Source organism: Anolis sagrei, chromosome X (assembly GCF_037176765.1).
Source record: "Anolis sagrei isolate rAnoSag1 chromosome X, rAnoSag1.mat, whole genome shotgun sequence".
Lineage (NCBI taxonomy): Eukaryota > Metazoa > Chordata > Lepidosauria > Squamata > Dactyloidae > Anolis > Anolis sagrei.
Genome location: NC_090034.1, coordinates 50083337 through 50106168, shown reverse-complemented (window position 1 = coordinate 50106168; position 22832 = coordinate 50083337). Strand labels below are relative to the sequence as shown.

Here is a 22832-nt window from a genome sequence, read left to right as displayed (position 1 = left end):
TCACCCAGAGGCACAACATGTGTTGGCTTGCACATCCCATCATTTCTGGCCAGGACCGGTCCAGGGTGGCTGGGGATGATGGGAGGTGTAATCCAAAAGCCTCTCAGAAGCCCCCCCACCCCTAACATGATGATGGGCTCAGGTCATTTTCTCACTCTTTTGATCACTGGGTGCCCGCTAATCTTTTGCTTTTTAGGAAAGGAATGTTCCCACAAAACAATGATTTCTCATTGTCCTCCCATGCAAGAAAACGCGAATCTGCTTTCTCCTGCAGTGAGCTTTGGTGACCTGAGCCAAACAACGATGTAGACCACTCCTATATGCGTAAAACCGACCATTGTTAACAGTGCTGTCCCATTCTGTAACTTCTCCCACCACAAGGTCCCCAAAGTCCGGTACCGATCCATCATTCAAACAGGCACCCTCCACGGAGGAGTTCCACATGCAGCAAAGGCAAAACAGAAGGGCAAAGGGGAGGAAGGGAGCCAAACGGACCCACTTGCTTGGAGGGAGGTGTTGGATGGCCCTGGAGAGGTGCCAGTCCAAACTGGGAGTCGTCAAAATGCAACGGGGAGGAGAGGAAAAGGTGAGACGGAACACCAATTACTTTGGGTACCTTTCCAGGTATAGAGAGCCGGTTATAGGGGGTAATCACTTTGGAGGGTGTTGCTTTTCCCATCCATTGTAAAGCATAAACTCTAAAGCAGGGGTCCTCAAACTTTTTAAACAGAGGGCCAGGTCATAGTCCCTCAAACTGCTGGAGGGCCGGAATATAATTTGAAAAAAAATGAATTAATTCCTATGCACACTGCGCATATCTTATTTGTAGTGCAAAAAAACACTTTAAAACAATACAATAATTAAAACAATTTTAACAAATATAAACCTATTAGTATTTCAGTGGGAAGTGTGGGCCTACTTTTGGCTGATGAAATAGGGTTATTGTTGTTGTGTGTTTTTAAGTCATTTCAGACTTAGGTTGACCCTGAGCAAGGGCCAAGTAAATGACCTTCGAAGGCCGTATCCGGCCCCTGGACCTTAGTTTGAGGACCCCTGCTCTAAAGTATCAAACGTTTTGTACTGTGGAATGTGTGTATTTAATGTTAAAAGTGTAATTTGCATAAATCCATCTTAACAAAAACAAGCTTAAAACAGGAAACGGACACATAACAAACCCAGGAAAAGGAACTATATTAAGGGATTATTGGCTGATGCAATCAAGGTGGCTGATACAATCAGATTGCTGATGCAATCTCAGGGAAGGCAACCCAAAGTAAGTGTTATCTCATAAAATATTAGCCTAATTGGAAGAGATTACTATTCCCATAAGTGACTGCAACAAATGATCTCATTGGGCAGAGAAAGGACAGGAAAGATGTGAAACTAGCGGTATGCTCCATCTTCTACTACATGATAGTAAAATGGGAAGGAAAGGGAAGGAGGAAGAGGGCGAAGCCTTTGATGACTACCTGGATCTACAGACTTTCTCCCTGCATGCTCCTCCTGCTGCATGCTTTGGTCTCCCCTTGCCATTAAAAAGTAGCGGAGCCCGCACCCAGCATTGTCACATTGCCCCAATTCCCGAGCCGCATGCAAAGACTCGTCCAATCCGGAAACCAAGAGGCTATAAACAAACCAACACCCCTGAGTGCCAGTGGCACAGGGTACATAGTGCCAACCCCTATGGAGTTGCCTCCAATTCCTCCTCCATCGGTTGGTAGGCTAATGCAGGAACGGGGAGGGGGGGGGGGTCCATTCTAATGCAGGGAGGGAGAGCTGGAGGAGAAAATCAGCACCCGGTACAGGGCTAGTTTCAATGGGAAGTGGAAAGGGTCAGGGCCAGCCACAAAGTGGTCACCCCCTCCATAGACCTAAGGGTGTACAGCAGCTCCCATCTCCATTGGGTGGTGAATCCGTTCCAGATTTTTGCTTTAACAGAGCTATCTGATAGGGCTGTGCAATCAATGAAAACAATGTTTCAATACTCCTTACAAAATTGGGGAGGGGTGCGGATTGTTTTTGAGGGTGTTTCCGAAATTATGGACCTAAAGATTTTGGTAACTATAACGAAGTATTGCATTTTTCATTACTTTTTTGTTGAGCAATTGAGCTATTGTGATGAAGCTCGCTATAATTGGAGCACACATTTTCCACTGTTAGCCCACCAAGTTTTAGAATGTTACAGTCGTCCACTAATTTTTGGGGATTATATATATATATATATATATATATATAAAAACTACAAGAGTAATCTACTTGAATTTTATATACAATGCACAAGATAACCAGAGCACCCATCCTCGAAAGTTTCAGAAAGATTCACATATCTACTGATTTTTGGGGATTTTTGAAAATATTTATCCACCCACCAAGCCACAACAGTACTTCCCTTGAATGCCTGCCTAACAGTGTGTCTATATGACAATTAACCACAGAACTTCAACTTAGCACAGATTTATACTATTACTTCTTTACTTTAGTCCTCTTTGTAGATTCAATAATTTTATTTATTATTCTTTGACTCTAAATGGCTGGAGCTTTCGGATGCTGAGCACTGCATTCTGGGAAATGTAGTTTAGGGCAGGGCCTTCTGCATTCTCTGCTACAAGGGGCCTCACCTTCCCAAACTACATTTCCCAGAATGCTGTGTTCCCCATCTCCTGCCCAGCTGCCCTTATGGCGACTGACAAAAAAAAGCAGCCTGGGTCTTCATTTCAACATTAGCAATTCTTAATGCTTATACTGAAAATTAAATTTACTTTGGGAGGCTTCCGATTTTTTTTTTTTTTTTTTGGTAGTGTCAGGAGCAACTTGAGAAACTGCAAGTCACTTCTGGTGTGAGAGAATTGGCAGTCTGCAAGGACGTTGCCCAGGGGATGCCCGGATGTTTTGATGTTTTTACCATCCTTGTGGGAGGCTTCTCTCATGTCCCTGCATAGGGAGCTGGAGCTGACAGAGGGAGCTCATCCACGCTCTCCCCGGATTTGAACCTGTGACTTGTCGGTCTTCAGTCCTGCTGGCACAGGGGTTTAACCCACTGCGCCAGAACCTTAATGAAAATGATTGGTGAGTATTTGGATTCTTAATTTTTTCTCCCTCCTTTCCTGCATGTTTCTTAGTAGTGATTCGTTTGCATGAATCTAACGAATTACTAACGACTTACGAGGATTAACAATAGTGTTGCACAGCCCTACTATCCGAGGTAGTGAATATTGCTAAAGACTGGGTTCAGGACTTTTGGGAGCTCCCTTAAATTGAAACCAGGATTGGGTGCCACCAGGCTCCACTCTCTAGACCAGTGGTTCTCAACCCGGGGTCCTCAGATGTTTTTGGCCTACAACTCCCAGAAATCCTAGCCAGTTTACCAGCTGTTAGGATTTCTGGGAGTTGAAGACCCAAAACATCTGGGGACCCCAGGTTGAGAACCACTGCTCTAGACATGCTCCCAATCCAGGATCCAGTCCCAGGACTTTCACTAGCCCTGGCCGGGGCAATGGGTTTTGGGATGGGTGCGTTTGAGGCAAGGAAGGAGTGTTACGGGGACGGACAGTGCAAGACGTACCCTTTTCGGGATATGTTTCTTCACTAAGAGTAAACCTAACACCTTTTCCACCATGGACTAATGATGGAAAAAGAACGGAAGGAAAGGGAAAGAAAAGAAAGAAAGAGCAAGAAGGAAGGTTGAGAGAAAAGGAGCGAAAAGAGGAAGAAGAGAAAGAGGAATAAGGGAAAAAAGAGCAAGAGGTTATATGGGAGTGACAGGGGTGGTGGTGAAAGAATGAACGTTCCAAAGGAGGTATGGAAAGAGGCAAAAGACCGGAGAGAGAAAGAAAAGGAAGATCAGAACAAACATTGGCTTGTAGATGCAGCTGAGGAATTCAAAAGAGAGGTTAGAAAATCCAGATCAAGATCTAGTGTCTTTATGGTACATATCTGCATATGTACATATCTAGTGTCTTTATGGTACGATCCCATATTTGCAGTTTCGTTTATCCACTCCCAACAAAATATCTCCCCTTTCGGCATTTTCTAGGTCCCTCAGCATGACTCTATATTATCTTTTGTTGGAGTTATACATATTATGAAAAAGATCATCCTTAAGGCATTTGAAGAAAAAAGATCATTAAAGATGATGTTTCAATGAGTGCCTAGAAGGCAGAGTAAGACACCGGTGGGTAAAACAGTATTTTCCAGAGGTGTCAACAGCTCATAAGCGTTTGGCTATAAATCAGGAAGTGTTTTTTCTCTTGCTGTGACTACTGCTTGAGTAAGTAAATAAAGATTTGAACCGCCTGGCTGGGCTGAAAGCAGAGTAGTACAACATGCTTTTATTGAGGGAGAGAAAGAGCAGGAGCCTGCTTATAAACTGCGGGATAGGAGGGGAAATCCAGTCCCACCTGCTTTTTGGGGGACACCTCCTTGCACCCACATCCTTGGACCAAAAGTCCTTTGTTCCAATCGAGCTTGCTATGAGCCATACTTTTGCTAGAGGACCCAAGCCAACCCAAGACTAAGAATCTCCAAGGAGGCAGTTCGGCTGCTCAAAGAATATGATTCCGATCATCTCGATTATGCGTACCTTGAGCGTTTTGCGTCTGGACAAAAGTTTTGATGAGCAGATCGGTGGCCTGTGTGTAGAGCGAAAGGGCGTACCGCAGGGACTGCAAGTCCGGGCTTTTCTCCAGAAAGGTTTTCTTGAGCCCAACCCCTCCGGCATGGAAGTATTGCTAGACAGAAAAGGGAGAAATGGGGGAAACCGATCAAAATCATACAATTCTCTGGGCTCAGCAGAAGATCAGAGGCCCTTTCAACAAAGTCCAATTGGCCCTGGTTTGATTATACACAGATCTGACTGACACGTCATCTCCAGGAATCAATAGGTCCTCCAGGTTGCTCTTTGAGTTTTCCAGGCTGTATGGCCATGTTCCAGAAGCATTCTCTCCTGACGTTTCGCCCACATCTATGGCAAGCATCCTCAGAAGTTATGAAATCTGTTGGAAACTAGGCAAGTGAGGTTTATACCTCTGTGGAATAATGTCCAGGATGGGAGAGAGAACTCTTGGCTGTTGGAGGCAAGTGTGAATGTTGCAATTGGGCAGCGTGATTAGCATTGAATAGCCTTGCAGCTTCAAAGCCTGGCTGCTTCCTGCCTGGGGAATCTTTGGTTGGGAGGTGTTAGCTGGCCCTGATTGTTTCCTGTCTGGAATTCCCCTGTTTTTTGAGTGTTGCTCTTTATTTACTGTCCTGATTCTAGAGCTTTTTGTAATACTGGCAACCAGATTTTGTTCATGTTCATGGTTTTCTCCTTTCTGTTGAAATTGTCCATGTGCTCCTTGGGGATTTCATTGGCTTCTCTGTGTAGTCTGACATGGTGCTTGTTAGAGTGGTCCAACATTTCTGTATTCTCAGTTTTGGTCAAAAATTATTTAGCCACTTGTGCTCCTTCTATTTTTTGTCAGTTTTTATACTTATGTATGCAGTGCTTTTGACACAAAATAAAATAAGATTATATAATATGTATAGATTATATAACCTATAATACAGCGGTTCTCAACCTTTCTAATGCTGCGACACCTTAACACAGTTCCTCATGTTGCGGTGACCCCCAAACATAAAATTACTTTCGTTGCTACTTCGTAACTGTAATTTTGCTATTGTTATGAATCGTAACGTAAATATCTGATATGCAGGGTGTATTTTCATTCACTGGACGAAACTGGGCACAAATACCCGATATGCCCAAATTTGAATACTGGGGGGATTGATTTTGTCATTTTGGAGTCGTAGTTGCTGGGATTTATAGTTCAGTTACAATCGAAGAGTATCCTGAACTCCACCAATGATGGAATTGAACCAAACTCCCATGACCAACAGAAAATACTCAAAGGGTTTGGTGGGAATTGACCTTGAGTTTTGGAGTTGTAGTTCGCCTGCATCCAGAGATCACTGTGGACTCAAACAATGGTGGATATGGACCAAACTTGACACGAATACTCAATATGCCCAAATGTGAACACTGATTGAGTTTGGGAAAATAGACCTTGACCTTTGAAAGTTGTAGTTACTGAGATTTATAGTTCACCTACAATCAAAGAGTATTCTGAACTCCACCAAACTTGGCACACAGAACCCCCATACTAACAGAAAATACTGTGTTTTCTAATGGTCTTTGGCGACCCCTCTGATGCCCTTTCGTGACCCCCTCAGGGGTCCCGACCCCCAGGTTGAGAAACGCTGCTATAATATAATATGTAAGCATTTCTTGGGGCTCCACTAGAAACTTTTGCTTCAAAAAGGACTCAGCGGCTGAAAAAGTTTGAGAACCCCTGTAATAGACTTTTATTTGAAGATAAGTCACAATATGATGCAGCAGCAAAAAAAACCCAATCTCATTTCTAAATCGCATCCATGGCAATCTAATGGAACTTATAGTCTCACTGTGTTCTGTGTTGCCCAGACCTCACCTGGAATAATACTGAGTTCAGTCTTGGCAGCAAAATTCAAGAGAAGCTGGAATGTGTTCAGAGAATGGAGGCCAAAATAGTCCAAGGTATGGGAAACTACACATTTCTATGAGAGACCCCAATCCTATGATTTGCCTACCTTGATGGTGTCCAAGGCTAGCTCCACAACTGCGCACTGTTTGGGGGTCAAACTCTTGGCTTCCTCACGCACCATGTGGTCCTAGAAGGAGCAAAGCATGGATTGTTAGATAGATAATGCACTGTTAGATAGAAATGCATTGACTCTAACTCCAATTTGCATTACCAGTTGAAAAATACAGTTCTAATGGACATGTGGTCACACTCCTCCACTGAACGGTTAAGCAGGAGGTGATGTGGAACTTCAGGATCAGGCTAAAGAAGCTGAATGATGACCATATGACAGGCATGATGAAGACTACATCATTCACTGTTGCCCCTGTTTGATCACGAGAACCAATGAGTATAAAAGTAGGCAGTAAGCTTGTGCACTCTCTCTTGCTGAGATTCTCGCTTCTCGCTGTACATCTGTTGTTGATAACTGTCATGAGTATATCTCTGTATATATCGAAAGGAGATCAGGGGATCCTGATGTGTGTGTACATAAAGCAACGTGTCAAGATTATAGCCTCTACTGTGAGTTTTGGATGAAAATCAGAGTCAAAAGTGTTTTCTTAAAACAATGAGCAGCACAAGGTCACAGGCTGTGCAGTAAAAACTCTGCTGACTACTGATAAAAGACTCTGCAGTGTTTGGGTTGATTTTTTATATCTTGCCTCTGAGACAATCAGTCCAGGGAGGGTGTGATCAAAAGGAAAACTATTGAAAGGGTCTTTGAGTGAAATTAGCAAATGCTAAGCAAGGGGTTTTCAAATGCTAAGCAAGGGGCTTTGAATGAAATTAGCAGCACGGAAGAAAATGTTTAAAAAAAACAAGAGGTGACATGTAGAGGTCATACAAAGTTCGAGCTTACATAGAAAGTTGGATTGTGGTTAAGCACAAAGGTTGTGGTTAATCGCAAAGTCTGCAGGTGCAAGAAGGTACTTTCCATCAAGAGACAGGAAGAATAAAGGTCAAAGTACTTTCCATTACAAAAATATTCTTGTTTACTTGAGAGTATATAAAGGTTTACAAAAGCCGAGGGGGAAGCACATACAGAAGTGCTGTCTGTCTGCCTCATGCTGATCAGCTTGAATAAATGGTGTCTTACATGAACCTATTGGACTCTGTGGATTTCTTCGAAAAGGGACCCAGCACCCTAAACCCGTGATCCCTTACACTATAAATCATGCACCTATCCTGCCAGTTTTTCCAACATGGATACCCTTTCCTCATTAAATGGGCACAGCAATCTTTCAATCTTTATAGTCAAAAGTAGTAATCATAGACTTCACAGCAGCTAAGAATAATTTTTCGTGACCCTCAAGAAAGCATGATGCCTTTGATATCCCCTATTGATAGCTTTAAATTCTGTAACTTATAAAGGCATACCTGTTTTTAGTGCCAAAATGTCTGAAATGACCATCCAAAGAGCGGAACTTCTTACCTTGAGTTTCGAAAGCTGGCCAAGTTCTTTGGCTGCATTGAAAATCATCTGTGTGCCCTGTAGCGGGGAACAAAGAGAATAAAGGAAAGATAGGAAAAAAGAAGAAGGGAAGAACAAAAAAAGGAATGAGTGTTTGTAGTTCAGGAAACTGCTGCACAGAATTAGTTTGCAGCTTAGGGATGTGATGGCGGATTTCAGTCAAGAATAATACACAAAACTGCCGCTCCCAATTTGGCCCCATTCTTCCCAGTTTTTGGGATGCATTTGTTGCAGAGTTTTTGCAGGAAACAGAACCCTCACCGAAAACCAGATTTGCCCCTTTCTTTGTGGCTGAGAGAGTGTGACAAAGGAAGAGGGATGAGTCCAACGGAATCCAATGTGTTTCCACTCCCAGTCTGGTGTTCAGATCAATAATAATCTATCTTCTATACTCATAATAAAAGTGAAAATATGTATGTATGTGTGTGGCTGGGGTGCCCACTTCCACAAATAGCTATAGCTCTGGCTACTCAGGAGACACCAGAGGCCCTCCCTCGAATGACATTGCAGCTTATAAACACATCCAAGAGCCCTGCCAATGTCCTCCACAAACGCCATACTGCCCACCACCCTTGTGAAAGTGAAAGTTTCCATTGGGGGATAATTCCATCCTTTCCTCCACCACAGACACCCCAGTGTTTCTTTCTCTCTCCATTGGTGTGGAATTTGCATGACCCCGCCCACTGCCTATCCCTTAACCCTTTCCTATGCTTTTCTATGGCACACAGCAAACAGGAATTGATCAGCAACTGAACATATTAGAGAGGCTTGGGGAGAATTCATTGTGATGTATAGGAGTTGTAGGTGCATAGTTCACGTGCATAGTTCACGTGCAATCTAAGAGCACTCTGAACTCCACCAACGATGGACCTCGAACTAACATGGCATACAGAGCCCCCATGACCAGCAAGAAATATTGGAGGTCTTTGGTGGGATTTATAGGATCTGTTCTTCACCTACATCCAGAGTGCACTATAAACCCAAACAATGATGGATCTGGATCACAATTGGCATGCATACCTGATATGCCCAAATTTGAATACTGTGAACCCAAAACACCGATGGATCTGGATCACACTTGGCACACATACCAGATATGCCAAAATCTGATTACTGGAAGGGTTTGGTGGGAATGGACCTTGCTTTCTGGGAGTTGTAGTTCACCCATAACCAGGGAATCTGTGGCCTCCACCGATGATGGACCTGGACCAAACTTGGCACACAGAACCTCCATGACTAACTCAACCTACTGGAGAGGTTTGAGGTGACTGACTCACCATAGTGGGAGCTGTAGTTTACCCTACAGCCAGAGAGTACACTGAGCTCCACCGATTATGCATCTAGAGCAAACTTGCCCAACATAACACACTTTAAGGACTGATTGAGTTTTTCGGGCTTAACTTGGCATTATGCGAGTTGTAGTTTACCCGCAACCTTATGCATTTTGTATAATAATATATTGACTTTTACAAATAATCCGGGCAATGCTGGGCACCCAAGCTAATGATGATGATCATGATAATGATAGTAATAATAGGCTGAATGTGAGTTTCTATAGTTGACCAGATCTCCCAGATTCCCAATATGCCACACTTCAAGGCCAGCCATACGTGAAACTCTCCTTCAGAATGTCTCCATGGCAAGGTTATTGTCATCCTAGAATGTCTGCATGGCAACCTTCTAGCCCAGGGGTCCTCAAACTACGGCCTGGGGGCCGCATACGGCCCTCCAAGCTCATTTACTCGGCCCTCACTCAGAGTCAACCTAAGTCTGAAATGACTTGAAAGCACACAACAACAAGAACAACAACAACATCAACAATACTATCTCATCAGCCAAAAGCAGGTCCACATTTCCAACTGAAATACTAATAAGTTTATATTTGTTTTAATTATTGTATTGTTTTAAAGGTTTTTTGCACTACAAGTAAGATATGTGCAATGTGCATAGGAATTTATTCATGTTTTTTTCAAATTATAATCCGGCCCTCCAACAGTTTGAGGGACTGTGACCTGGCCCTCTGCTTAAAAAGTTTGAGGACCCCTGTTCTAGCCCTCTTTGAATTATCACTTCACCTTCTGACATAGCCTTTCTCGCTATATACTCCCCTCTTGTGGTTTCATCTGAATTGCATACATACATGCCTAATTATTATTTTTTGGTGTCCTACCCCCAAACGGGGTAGATTTTTTAACTGAAACCCTACCAGTATTTTAAGTAGGATCACAAACGTTAAATATGTACCAGGTTTGGTCCAGATCCCTCAAGCCATGTAGGAGCCTTTGTGGGACAAACATATTTTCACATTTCTATATATAGAGAGAAATAATATTACTCCATCTTTCCCCCAAGATTGGAACCCAAGGCAGTATACAAATTATATATACCATAGGACAGGTACTATACCCACCCTAAAACCCCATCCCCATGCAAACAGATAGGCCAAAAGCAAGTCGCGAAACAAGACCGGGGAAGGAAAATGGGATATATATACATTTGTGGTTTCCAAATGGGGATCGACAGAGACACTGACCGCAGAAAAGAGTCCCAAAATCTGCCCAACTGACGAAGAAAAGAGGCAAACAGACAAGGGGATTTCATAAACCACAAGCCAAACGGACAGAAGATGTGGGAAGAGGGGCTCTACAGACAAACAGATGGAGGGGAAGGAAAATAAAACCAAGCAAGCTACAGGTTTGAATTGTGGTTCCTTACTTCGGTGTGGCTGGAGGGCTTCCCCCTACTCTGGAAAAAAACAGAAACAGGACTGTTGGCACCGTTAGCCAAAGCAAAGGTCAGCATCCACGGGACGAGTCAGACTACACATCCCATCATCCTCACTGTGCCTGGGGATGCTGGGCCTTAGAATCAACCCCACCTTCAGGACACATTAAAGCTGTTCTTTGGAATTGGTCGGCCCAATTGGATGCTTGAATGAACTACGAGATTTCCAAAGGAAAGCCCATCATCCCCAGGTTCCGTGGCTCGACTAGAAGGTTCCCCTAATGCTCGACCTAAATCTGGAACAGTTTCATATCCTTTCAATGCCATAGCATCATGTTAGAGAATGTTGGGAGTTGTAGTTCCAGCAGAAGTCAATGGACAACGATGTTAGGTAGAAAAATGTTGTGTAAGATAGGAATGCATTGCATGTACCTCCAGTGTGGAAAAATACAGTTCTAATGGACATGTGTCCACAGCACAGCCCACTTAAAGGTTAAGAGAGTGGAGATGTAATTATAGAGGGACGGCTGAGTCATTTCCTGTGACTCCCGGAGGGAGAAATTGGAGTAGCATGTATGTGCACTTCCTCTTTGCCATGTGCTTTCTCTCTGCCATCTTTGATATTGCTGCATCTATAATCTATCGCCATCCTCATCGTGTGAGTGTCTTGCTATGGTTGTGAGTATCTCTGTATACTGATAGCAGACCTGTAAGTAGTTGTATAACGCAACACCTTAAGAATAAACCTCCAAAGGAGTTTGCATGACAGCCAGAGCTCAAGTGTGCTTATTAAAGTGGTGAGCTATTATACAAGGTCAGAGGCTGTGCTATAAACTCTCTGCTAACTGTGACCAAGACTCTGCATTGTTTTTTTGGATCAGAACTAACTGCTTATCTGAAACAGTCTATCCCATTGTGCAGCTGGAGGAGGAGGCCATGAGAGGACTGAATTCACGTGCTTACTCAGCAAGGGTGTTGTGTGTGTTTACTCTTCAATAACCCTGCTACAAACAAATCTCAAGATCCTGTAGATATCCTTGGGCAGGACAACCTTCCGAAAAAGACAAGATACTCACTTCCGACGAAACAGATGACAAAAACCACAAGACACACCTCAACGACACAGAACTACAAATCTCCTGACTCCTAGATCTCTCTCTGGGCTGGCTAAGTCCCTGCTCAGGCTCTGTGGCCACAGACAGTCAAAGAGCACGAAACAGCAAGTTACCTTCTCTGTCCCCTTGCCGTGTTTTCGTAAAAGAGTCCCCTGTAGAAATAATATCACAAAGTGATCAATGGGGCATAATGGGGAGGAAGAGGAGGAGGAGGAGGAGGAGGAAGGTTTAGATTTGAAAAAGTAAGAGGAAGGAAAGGGAAGATATTTGAGATTTGTTATTTGGAATTTAATCTCAAAGTGGAACAAGATTTGCTATTAATGCCTATGTGCTGTCATCTATCTATCTATCTATCTATCTATCTATCTATCTATCTATCTATCTACTGTCATCCATCTATTGGTGTCTTTATCTCTGAAGGCTTCGGCCCTTTAAGTCCCTTAAAGCCAGCATTTATATGTCTGTCTATCTGTCCATCCATCCGTCATCAAGCTATTGATTTATCTATCTTTCCATTATCCATCCATCCATCCAACCCGCCCAATGTCATCAACCTACCTACCTACCTACCTTTCTATCTACCCATCCTTTCTTATCTATCTATCTATTTATCTATCTATCTATCTATCTATCTATCTATCTGAAGGGTTTAGCCCCTTGGAGAAGTCCCTTGAAGCCAGCATACATTATCTATCTATCAATTGATCTATTCATCTATCTATCCATCGTCATCTCTCTATCTATCTGTCTGTCATCTACTGTCATTATCTATCTGTCTATCTATCTATCTATCTATCTATCTATCTATCTATCTATCTGAAAGATTCCTCTTGGGGAAGTCCCTTAAAGCCGTCATTCATCTATCCATCCATATATCCATCCACTATCCATCCATCCATCCATCCATCCATTAAGACTCACATTCAGTCTTGGAGGGTTCAGCCTTTATGTTCAATGTCCACCATATAATGCCTTCTTCCCTGCAATCCCAGCTCCATCCACCAATCCCCGCCCAGAAACAATCCCAGGAAACCAGACAGCGAAAGGGAGGCAGAGAACAAGAAGAGGCCAAGACATTTGGGTGGGTTTGGGGGGGGGGGGGGGCAAAGGGAGCAGACGGCACGGAAAGGGGCAGGGGAACAAGATAGCCAGCCACAGGACGACAGATAAACCAGCTCAAGTTACTTTGTTGGGGAAGGCACAAGAAGAGAGAGGACGACAGACAGACAGGGTTGACCTGCCATACTTACAATCATCTGCCCAGGTGGAAGGAGCGGAGCAAGTGAAAAGAACAACTGTCACTTGAGTAGCCCATCCCCTTTTCGTCCCCACCAATCCGCCTCTCCTATCCCCACACTACAAATCCCAAACCCTCAAAATGCAACAAGTTTGCCCGCACCACCTTGATTTTGGTCGGTTTTGAGCCATCGACCCAGGGTTTTCTAGGAATTGATTTCACGGAAGCAGTAGGTGCCTGAATCAATACATCTTCTGCTGGAAACAGTTCTTTGCTTGGGTTGCTGTGAGTTTTTTTGGGCTGTATGGCCATGTTCCAGTAGCATTCTTTGCTGGCGTTTTACCTGCACCTGTGGTTGGCATCCTCAGAAGTTTGTTCAGAGTTCTATTAGAAATGAGGCAATTGGTGTGTATATATGTGTGTGTGGAATAATAAAGGGTGGGAGAAAGAACCCTTGTCTGTGTGAAGCAAGAGTGAATATTGCAATGAGCAAGCTTGAATAGCATTGAGTAGCCATGAAGCTGCAAAGTCAATCAGTGGGGGTCTCTGCATAGAGGTAGTGAAGCAACTGGAGTGTATAATATATATCTGGAACAATATCCAGGGTGTGAGATAGAACCCTTGTCTGTTTGAAGCAAGTGTGAATGTTGCAATGATCCAACTTGAATAGCATTGAGTAGCCATGAAGTTTGCAAAGTCAATCAGTGAGGGTTTCTGCATAGAGGTAGTGAAGCAAGTGGGATGTATATCTATCCTGTGGAATAATGTCCAGGGTGGGAGAAAGAAAGCTTTGTCTATTTGAAGCAAGTAAGTGTTGCAATTGTCAAGCTTGGGAGAAACAAAGGATGCCTCCAGACAACAGTGATTTACTTTGCAGCTGCAAGGCTACTCTATGCTAATCCGCGCATATATATATATATATATATATATATATATATATATATATGCATGCCGTCCCCTGCCACACGTTGCTGTGGCCCAGTCTGGTGGTCTGGAAAATAAAGTAATGAGAAAGCGTTGGTTTCTAATAAATGTAATTTCTTTATGCTTGTGGGTAAACAGTATTTCTTGGGTTTTTTTTGTCAGTGTTGATGTGGAGATTGTCTGGTTTGCCTACTCTGGGACATGAAACATATAATTGTCCTTCTTCAGGGGTCCCTTTCAAATCTATGATACTATATCTCTCTGTGTGTGAATCATATCTATCTATATCTATGGCTGGATGGCTCTTTGTTAGGAGGGCTTTGATTACATTTTCTTGCTCTGGTGAAGGGAGTTGGACTGGATGGCCTTGAGTATTTTCTGTTGGTCATGGGGGTTCTGTGTGGGAAGTTTGCCCCAATTCTGTCATTGGTGCGGTTCAGAACGCTCTTTGATTGTAGGTGAACTATAAATCCCAGTAACTACAACTCCCAAATGTCAAGGTCTATTCCCCCCAAACTCCATCTGTGTTCATATTTGGGCATATGGAATATTCGTGCCAAGTTTGGTCCAGATCCATCATTGTTTGAGTCCATGGTAGTCTCTGGATGTAGGTGAACTAAAACTCCCAAACTCAAAGTCAATGCTCACCAAACCATTCTAGTGTTTTCAGTTGGTCATGGGAGTCCTGTATGCCCCGGTTGGTTCAATTCTATCATGCTATTTGATTGTAGGTGAACTATAAATCCCAGCAACTACAACTCCCAAATGACAAAATCAATTTTTTGAGTGAAGGACATACATTGGGTTGTTAGGTGTATGCTGTCCAAATTTGGTGTAAATTCGTCCAGTGGTTTACGAGTTATGTTAATCCCCCAAACGAATGTTACATTTTTATTTATATAGATACACACATCCCACTTGCCTCGTTTCAATAGATCTCTGAACAAACTTCGGAGGATGCCTGCCACAGATGCAAGCGAAATGTCAGGAGAGAATGCGACTGGAACGTGGCCATACAGCCCGAAAAACTCAACAACCCAGTGATTCCGACCATGAAAGCCTTCGACAGTTCATTGCTTGTTCACATTGAGAACTCGGGTTTTGCAACCATCTCAGAGCTCTAACCCAGACTTTAATCCTGAATTAAATGAATCAATGGGAGTTATAGATTGGTGGGATTGAATGTGTCGTTTGGGACCCAACTTGCAAGGCGCCGGTTCCTTTTCTTTGCATCAAAGACGCGAGAGTTGTAGTTTATTGCGGTTCCAGCGCTCTTGGGCAGAGAAGGTGAAAGGCCTTGTCAAACTACGACTCTCAAGGTCCCATCGCAAAGTGGATTTTTGTTGCACTGATATGTTTCTGAACTTGCGGTTTTCATCATGTTGTCTACATGTCTGAATCGGACTAAGAAAGTATTTGGGATTTACGATATCTTTGCTATCGATGGACCTTGTTTTGGACCTTATCCCACACCAAAACCAACCTAGAAATAAGAGCCTCACTGTCCTTCAGTTGTGTTTTCTAGTTGTACACATCGCTAGTATTTGTGGGCGGTTGGAAAGGGGCACACTCTCTCAGCCACCCAGGTGGACAGTTTGGGATTATTTTGCACACTGATAGATATGCAAGAAGTGGACACGTCTGCCCAATGCAGGTGTTCACGTGCTTCTTATTTTAATCCGTTAATTTCCAGATCGTAACCGGAGCTAGGAAGGTGTTTCCGTTCAAACACTGAAACAAACACCGAGGGCTAGACACTTGGTTGTTTAAGCCAGGCACTCACCGTCTGGTCGGTCAACGGTGGCAGGACGATGGTCTTCTCCATGGTGTTCATCACCAGCTTCCAAAGCTCCTTCAGGACCCGCTTCAAGACCGTCTTTTCGCAGATTTTCGCAAAAAGGGTCAGGCTGGCAGAAAAAGACAACAGCAAGACGAGAATGTGAAGGAGTGGGACACTAGACGCTTATAGATGCAGCCTAGAATCGCATTGGCTTTTTTCACTGCCATATCACACTGTCGACTCATTTGAGAGTCTATTGCATAATAATAATAATAATAATAATAATAATAGGTTTTGGGTTGTCAATGTGTTCCAGCAGCATTCTTTCCTAACGTTTCACCTGCATCTGTGGCTGGCATCTTCAGAAGTTCTGTTGGAAGTGAGACAAGTGGCGTGTATATATCCCCTGTGAAATAATGTTCAGGGTGGGAGAAAGAACCCTTGCCTGTTGAAGCAAGAGTAACGTTGCAATGAGCAAACTTGAGTCGTGTTGAGTAGCCTTGCCTTTGGAGTAATGTCCAGAGTGGGAGAAAAAAACCCTTGTCTGTTGCAATTAGCAAGCTTGAGTTAGCATTTGAGGAGCCATGAAGTTGCAAAGTCAATCCGTGATGGTGTCTGCATAGAGGTAGTGAAGCAACTGGAGTGTATAAAATATATCTGGAACAATGTCCAGGGTGAGAGAAAGAACCTTTGTCTTTTTGAAGCAAGTGTGAATGCTGCAATGAGCAAGCTTTAATAGCATTGAGTATCCTTAAAGCTGCAAAGTCAATCAGTGAGGGCCCCTGCATAGAGGTAATGAAGCAAGTAGAGTGTATATATCCCTGTGGAATGTTGTTCAGGATGTCCATTGTCTGTTTGAAGCAAGTGTGAATGCTGAAATGAGCGAGTTTGAATAGCACTGAGTATCCTTGAAGCTGCAAAGTCAATCAGTGAGAGTATCTGCATAGAGGGGGCCTAGCCTTTGTTGCCTGGAGGCATCCTCTGTTTGGGAGGTGTCCACTGGCTCTTGATTGTTTGCTGTCTGGAGGTCTCCTGTTTCTGAGTAGTGATCCTTGAGTCTGGTATTTTTTAAAATACTGGTAACCAGATTTTGTTTATTTCATGGTTTCCTCCTTTCTGTTGACATTGTTCACATGCTTGTGCAGATACCTCTATGCAGAGACCCTCACTGATTGACTCTGAAGCTTCATAGCTACTCAATGCTATTCAAGATTGCTCATTGCAACATCCACACTTGCTTCAAACAGACAAGGGTCCTTTCTCCTACCCTGGACATTATTCCACAGGGATATATATACACCCAACTTGCTTATCTGCCAACAGAACCTCTGAAGATGCCAACCACATATACAGCCGAAACATTAGGAGAGAATGCTGCTGAAACATGGCCATATAGCCTGAAAAACTCACAGCAATTCCATAAATTTCTTTTGAAATGATCAAGTAGAAGAATAATCAATTTTAATCAGGATAGAAGTTTAGTAAACTTATATCCTGATTAACTTCTATCCTTATTAGTAATGATAGACTCCTGACACCTCGGCTTTCCCACAATCTCCCAAAGCCCTAGGAGTTTTGCAGAAATAACAGCAATAAGGACAAGAGAAAGAAGCTTTCCTGGTTGCTCCCTGAAATGCCCTGCTTAAAGTGGCGACTCTCACACTTGCTTGTAACTCAAACCTCAGCTCTTATGTCAAAGCAAAACCACAACCGAACGGCTACTCTTATCTCAAAACCCCGTAAATCGGTTCGTTTGTAACTCAAGGTTTTGCTGTATCTGTATTTCCTATCTTCTGCCTAAATGGAGCACTGTACCTTTCTCATCCCTTTCCAATCTGTTTCGGGGTCATTTTGGAGTCAAGCATCTCCCAATTTGATCGGTAGGCCTTTTCCCTCACTGTCCACACACCAATGTCAAGCCATTTAAAGACTCACATTTCGTCCCATCCCTTAAACCCTTTTAGGAATTATATCAGGAAAAAAGTGGGCAAGTGTCCCAAGAGTAAAAGAAGCCAAGCGTTCGGTGGTCAACAGGGGAAAGGATCTCATCGGGTGACCGAAGGGGATACAGGATCAGCAATGTAATGTAATGGGAGCAAAAAGAAGAGCCAAAGAAGACTTTGGGGGGATTTCTCTCATCTCACTTGCTGTCCAAAAGGTCCATGATGGGCTGGAGGACGTTGTCGGCGTCTTGGGCCACACTGCTGCAAGAACTGGCTGGCACGTTTCCAGTGCCTTTGACTTGGCTCAAAATGTCACCCATTTGCTTCACGCACTCCTCGATGTGTGGCTGGAAACTGGAAGTAAGAGGAGGACAAATCACACAAATGCATCTATGCTGTCGAACAAATGCAGTTTGACCCCAGTTTTGGATTCCTGGGAGTTACAGAATCCCCCGCCTTCTCCAATGGACCGTACCTGGTTGCAAAGATCCGGCTGAGTTCATCCAAGACATTGTTGAGCTTCACCTGCAGCTCCTTGAGGATGTCGCTTGCTTCTGTGTCCAGCTATGAAAGCGGAAGGTCACACAATTCAAGCACTTGATGGGCAATGTAGTTCCCCCCTGCCATTTAAATCCACTGGGAAGACCATAAAGGAATATCCCAATCCAAGTGGACATGGCTGTGATTATCTAGCTACTTGGGCTCTGCAATTGTTTTGTTACGCGTCATGATTCAGATCAAATTTGTTCAATCCGTCCTTATAATGTGATATTCAACACGTACGCCAGAAACTTAAGAATCAAAACACCCAATACTTTTCCATTTGAATTTTATAAACTTTGGATGCCTCTCAAAGTCAGTTTCATGTTCAACGCAAGGAAACGCAAAGCCAGAAAGGCTACCTTCCCTCTTTAAATGAGTGGCTTCTCACTATGAGGAGAGGGAAAGCAGGGAAGAGACACTGGGGAAGAGACAGAGAGAGCACAGGATTCTGGGAAATGTAGTTTAGGAAGGTGAGGAGCCCTGTGCCAGAGAATGCGAAAGGCTCAGACCTAAACTACATTTCCCAGAATTCTGCTCAGCATCAGGAAGCCGCAGTCAGGATGTCTATGCAGGATGTGTCCCTGCATCGCATCAGCCAGCCAGAGTTCCACTCAGTGGTTGAATCTGCAAAAAGGAGGACTGACTGATACTTTTAGTAAGTCAATCTCTGTGCTGGGCTGGGAAGAAATCCCTTATGGAAGTTTTATTGGGTAATCTGGTTCGTGCAATTAAATCCTTCCTCCCCCCTTCATGACAATTTTACACTGCCCTATCTCCCAGTGTTTTTAAAATTGTAAACTTTATTCTTGAATTGGCCCTGCCCAGTGAAATTCCTTTGTGTTTGATGTTTGATTTTATATTGCTGTGCTGTCTATTATATTGGTTTTTGCATTTTATGTTTCTGTGTAATACTGTGTTTATTGTATTGTATTGATGGGCGTGGCCTCATGTAAGCCGCCCCAAGTCCCCCTGGGAGAGATGTAGCAGGGTATAAATAAAGTTGTTATTATTATTATTATTATTATTATTATTATTATTATTATAGTTGTGACTTTACAAAAACGTTTTTGTCAAAAAATTTAAAAATTCCCTAAAATCAGCAGATGTATGAATATTTCTGAAACTTGTGGGGAATGATCCCGTTATCTTGTATCATTGCATAGAAAATTCAAGGAGATAGCTCTTGTAGTTTTTTTAAAAGATGTTATTGATCAGCCACCAGATGCTGATGGTTTAACTGATGATTTAGAGAGGATTGTGAGCTTTCCTGTGGTACAAAGTGATGGGCTCTCAAGTCTGGGAAATGATGGTTCTCTCTGTGAGAAAACCGGCTTGGAAAGTGCAGGGCCTCAAGGGCATTTAGGGGAGTCAGAAGTAGCAACAGCAGATAAAGAATTGAGTGAAGAGCTGAGTGATAAGGTTCCCATGAGAACCCACCTGTATCTACCGAGATAAACAAAAGTCTTCATTTACAAATCAGAGCTGAAAATAGATTACGTCGTTCAGAGAGATTATGTGGGAAAGTTGTGAAGGAAATTAACGGGAAACGGAATGATTTCATGGGTGTCTATTAAACAACAAGTTGTTTACCTTAAGGTCAGTTCAGGCAACCCTGTGTATGCCTGAGTTCTCTTGTTCCTGGTTCAAGTCAAGCTTTGATTTTGGATTTAATATACCCTGAAAGTTTCTATGTTCCTGTTCATGTACTCCTGTTCAAGTTTTATTAGTCATACCTTCTTGATTGTGGACTTATGCAGTATCTGTGATTCCTGGTTGTTCCTGGACTTTGTCACCTTTGGTACTTTATGAGACATTTGGATTATATATCTTCCTTTCTTATTCCTGATTTGTATATGCTTTTTATATGCTTTTACAACAAACTGTTTGCTTATATACCCAGACTCTTGTGTGGTGCGGTGAACATAGGTGTTTCCAGTCCTGGAGTGCAACAAAAATGTTGTTTATAAAAACTTTGAAAATTCCCCAAGAATCTGTGGATAAGCGAAACGTTCTGAAACTTGGTGGGCTCACAGTGGCAAATGTGTTCTACCATTGTAGCAAATTTCACCCTGATAGCTGTAAAAATGATGGATGAAGAGGAACCATTGATGGTCAGCCAATTCCCAATCAACAGTAGCCCCTGAAGTTTCCCCACTTGCACAATTACTATAATGTAAAAGGAACAAAATTTCATTACTCTCGTTGTAGTAACAAAATTTTCACAAACAATACTTAAGAAACACGTTAGAAATGCAGGCACCCCCTAATTGTGTAATGAGTTTTGAAATTTTTATTCCACCGATTGCACAGCCCTACTAGCTACATTGCAGTTTAACTACTACATTGATCAGCTTCATTGAGAAAGACAAACCTCTTTTCCGCCCATAGCCTCAAACATCTTCTCCAGCTGGACACGGAGCTGTTGTATATTATTCATCAGGATGCAGGGCTAGAAGAGGAGCCAAGAGGCAATAAATAAATAAATAAATACTAAGAGGAAACAGAAGACCTGGTCAAAACAAAAGGTTGGGAAGCACTTGAAGGCACACAGCAACAAAAAGACATATATATCTCCCCACTCAAGTTCTATCAAACCCCAAATAGACCCACCTTGACTGTGCTGGCAACCGGTTGTGGTGGCGTGGTCTCTCTCCTCTGTGGCGGTATTTGAAATAAAACAAAACAAAACAGAAACGGTTGGACTCATTGGAAACATTCCTCCTGCCTTTCCTAGCTTTGTGGGCCGAGCAAATTCTATATCTGGATGAATAATTTTGGAAGGGCACCCCAGGCGCATGACTGGGATATATACACAATAATTTAAGGACCTCATCGAGTTCAACAGTTTCCCACTTGCGATCTAAAGTTGCATTATCCATTCTAAAGTCTAGTGAGCAATGCCCTCATGATCATGCAAGGGTAGGGAGAGGTAGATGGGATACATCACCACTTTCTCCTTCTCCTTGGAGCAGTAGGAAGCGAAATCCTTAGAGATGATCTCAGCGTATTGAAGGAGAACATTGCTGATGGTCTGAAAAGCAAAGCCAGGAGAAGAGAAAGTATGAGAGGACCTTGGTCCTAGATTGGACCATGAACATATCTTCAAAGGAGAGTGGATGTGGTTGTTGGAATATAGCTCCCACGATGTGGACGACAACTTTGAGATCTGAATTCCGATGACATAGATCCTCTCCTTACCTTGGCGAACCGGCGCATGTAGTGACCCACAATTTGGGGATCAGGGCACTCCAGTTTCTTGATGATTTCAAAGCTCTGGTTGAGTTGGGAGAAGACGTCGACCACGGAGCAGGAGAAGAGAGCGTGCTCAGAGGTTTGTTGGAACTGCAGGGAGACAAAGAGGATGAAGAGGATGAAGATGCATTCCTTGTGGTGAGAAATTGCAAGCTACCTTAGATTGATCATTTCTAGGGAAAGATCAATCTTGGAGAGCATTGGAGAGCCTGGGGGAACTCTAGTGAGGAATCTTCCAGACTAGGCTCAACACCTTGGAGAGCTTCATTGGGTGTTTTTCCAAGGCCAGGTTCAACGTCTTGGAGGCCTGTATCAGAGTCTTTCCTAGACCAGGTTCAATGCATTGGAGACCTCTATTAGAGTCTTTCCCAGACCAGGTTCAGTGTCTTGGAGGCCTCTATCAGGGTCTATCCTAGACCTGGTTTAACACCTTAGAGGCTATCAGAGTCTTTCCTAGACCAGCTTCAATGCCTTGGAGACCTCTATTAGTCTTTCCCAGATCAGCTTCACCATCTTGGAGGCCTCTGTCAGTGTCTATCCTAGATCTGGTTCAACACCTTGGAACTATCAGAGTTTTCCTAGACCAGGTTAAATGCCTTAGAGATCTCTATCTGAGTCTTTCCTAGATCAGGTTCAAGGTCTTGAAGACCTCTATCAGGGACTTTCCAAAACAGAGTTCAATGGTTTGGGGCACTCTGTTGGGATGGGAAATCAGGAGATGATTAGGGTTTGGAAGGGCTGCTGTGAAGGAACTAAATAAAATCCTCAAGTGGAAAGATATGTTAAGGAATCCCATGTTGAATAGTACTGGGTCCAGGGCAAAACCTGGTGGAACCCCATAAGTCACTTCTTTCCAGGATGAAGAGGAACCAGTTGATGGTCAGCCAATTCCCAATCAACAGTAGTCCACATTTTACTACTTTATTTGCAAGAGTATCATGGGGAACTTGTTGAGGTCCTTCCTGGAATGAAGATATACTACATCTGCAGCATTCCATCTACTAAGCTGTTCCCTTTGCTTAATCATTCTGTCTCAATGTATGTTTCTGAAACAAATATCCAAACCAAAATGTTACCCCATCCTTCTTGTCCCGTTCCAATGCCCCATGCAAGAAATCACGCGAAACTTCCTCATTCTCATCCAGCCACTGTATCACAAATGGTTCGAACCACCTGCAGCAAGAGAGGGAAAATTAAGTTTAGTGGTGTTGTAACGTTAGTTCCATTTCACATATATTTCTACATGT

The 22832-nt window shown here is 43.2% G+C and overlaps 1 protein-coding gene across 1 annotated transcript in view; it reads right to left on the bottom strand.

Moving 5' to 3' along the window:
• Positions 1 to 22832, bottom strand: part of UNC13A (unc-13 homolog A) — a 90625-nt gene that overhangs the window by 4686 nt on the left and 63107 nt on the right. Inside the window, exons 28-40 of the mRNA XM_060785197.2 lie at positions 22662 to 22758; positions 21532 to 21675; positions 21281 to 21364; positions 20944 to 20988; positions 20705 to 20782; positions 18266 to 18354; positions 17992 to 18144; positions 15851 to 15974; positions 12020 to 12058; positions 10783 to 10812; positions 8029 to 8085; positions 6604 to 6684; positions 4580 to 4727 (exon numbers count right to left, since the gene is read on the bottom strand). Coding sequence (XP_060641180.2) covers positions 4580 to 4727; positions 6604 to 6684; positions 8029 to 8085; positions 10783 to 10812; positions 12020 to 12058; positions 15851 to 15974; positions 17992 to 18144; positions 18266 to 18354; positions 20705 to 20782; positions 20944 to 20988; positions 21281 to 21364; positions 21532 to 21675; positions 22662 to 22758 — 1169 coding nt within the window. The remainder of the gene's footprint in view (positions 1 to 4579; positions 4728 to 6603; positions 6685 to 8028; positions 8086 to 10782; positions 10813 to 12019; positions 12059 to 15850; positions 15975 to 17991; positions 18145 to 18265; positions 18355 to 20704; positions 20783 to 20943; positions 20989 to 21280; positions 21365 to 21531; positions 21676 to 22661; positions 22759 to 22832) is intronic.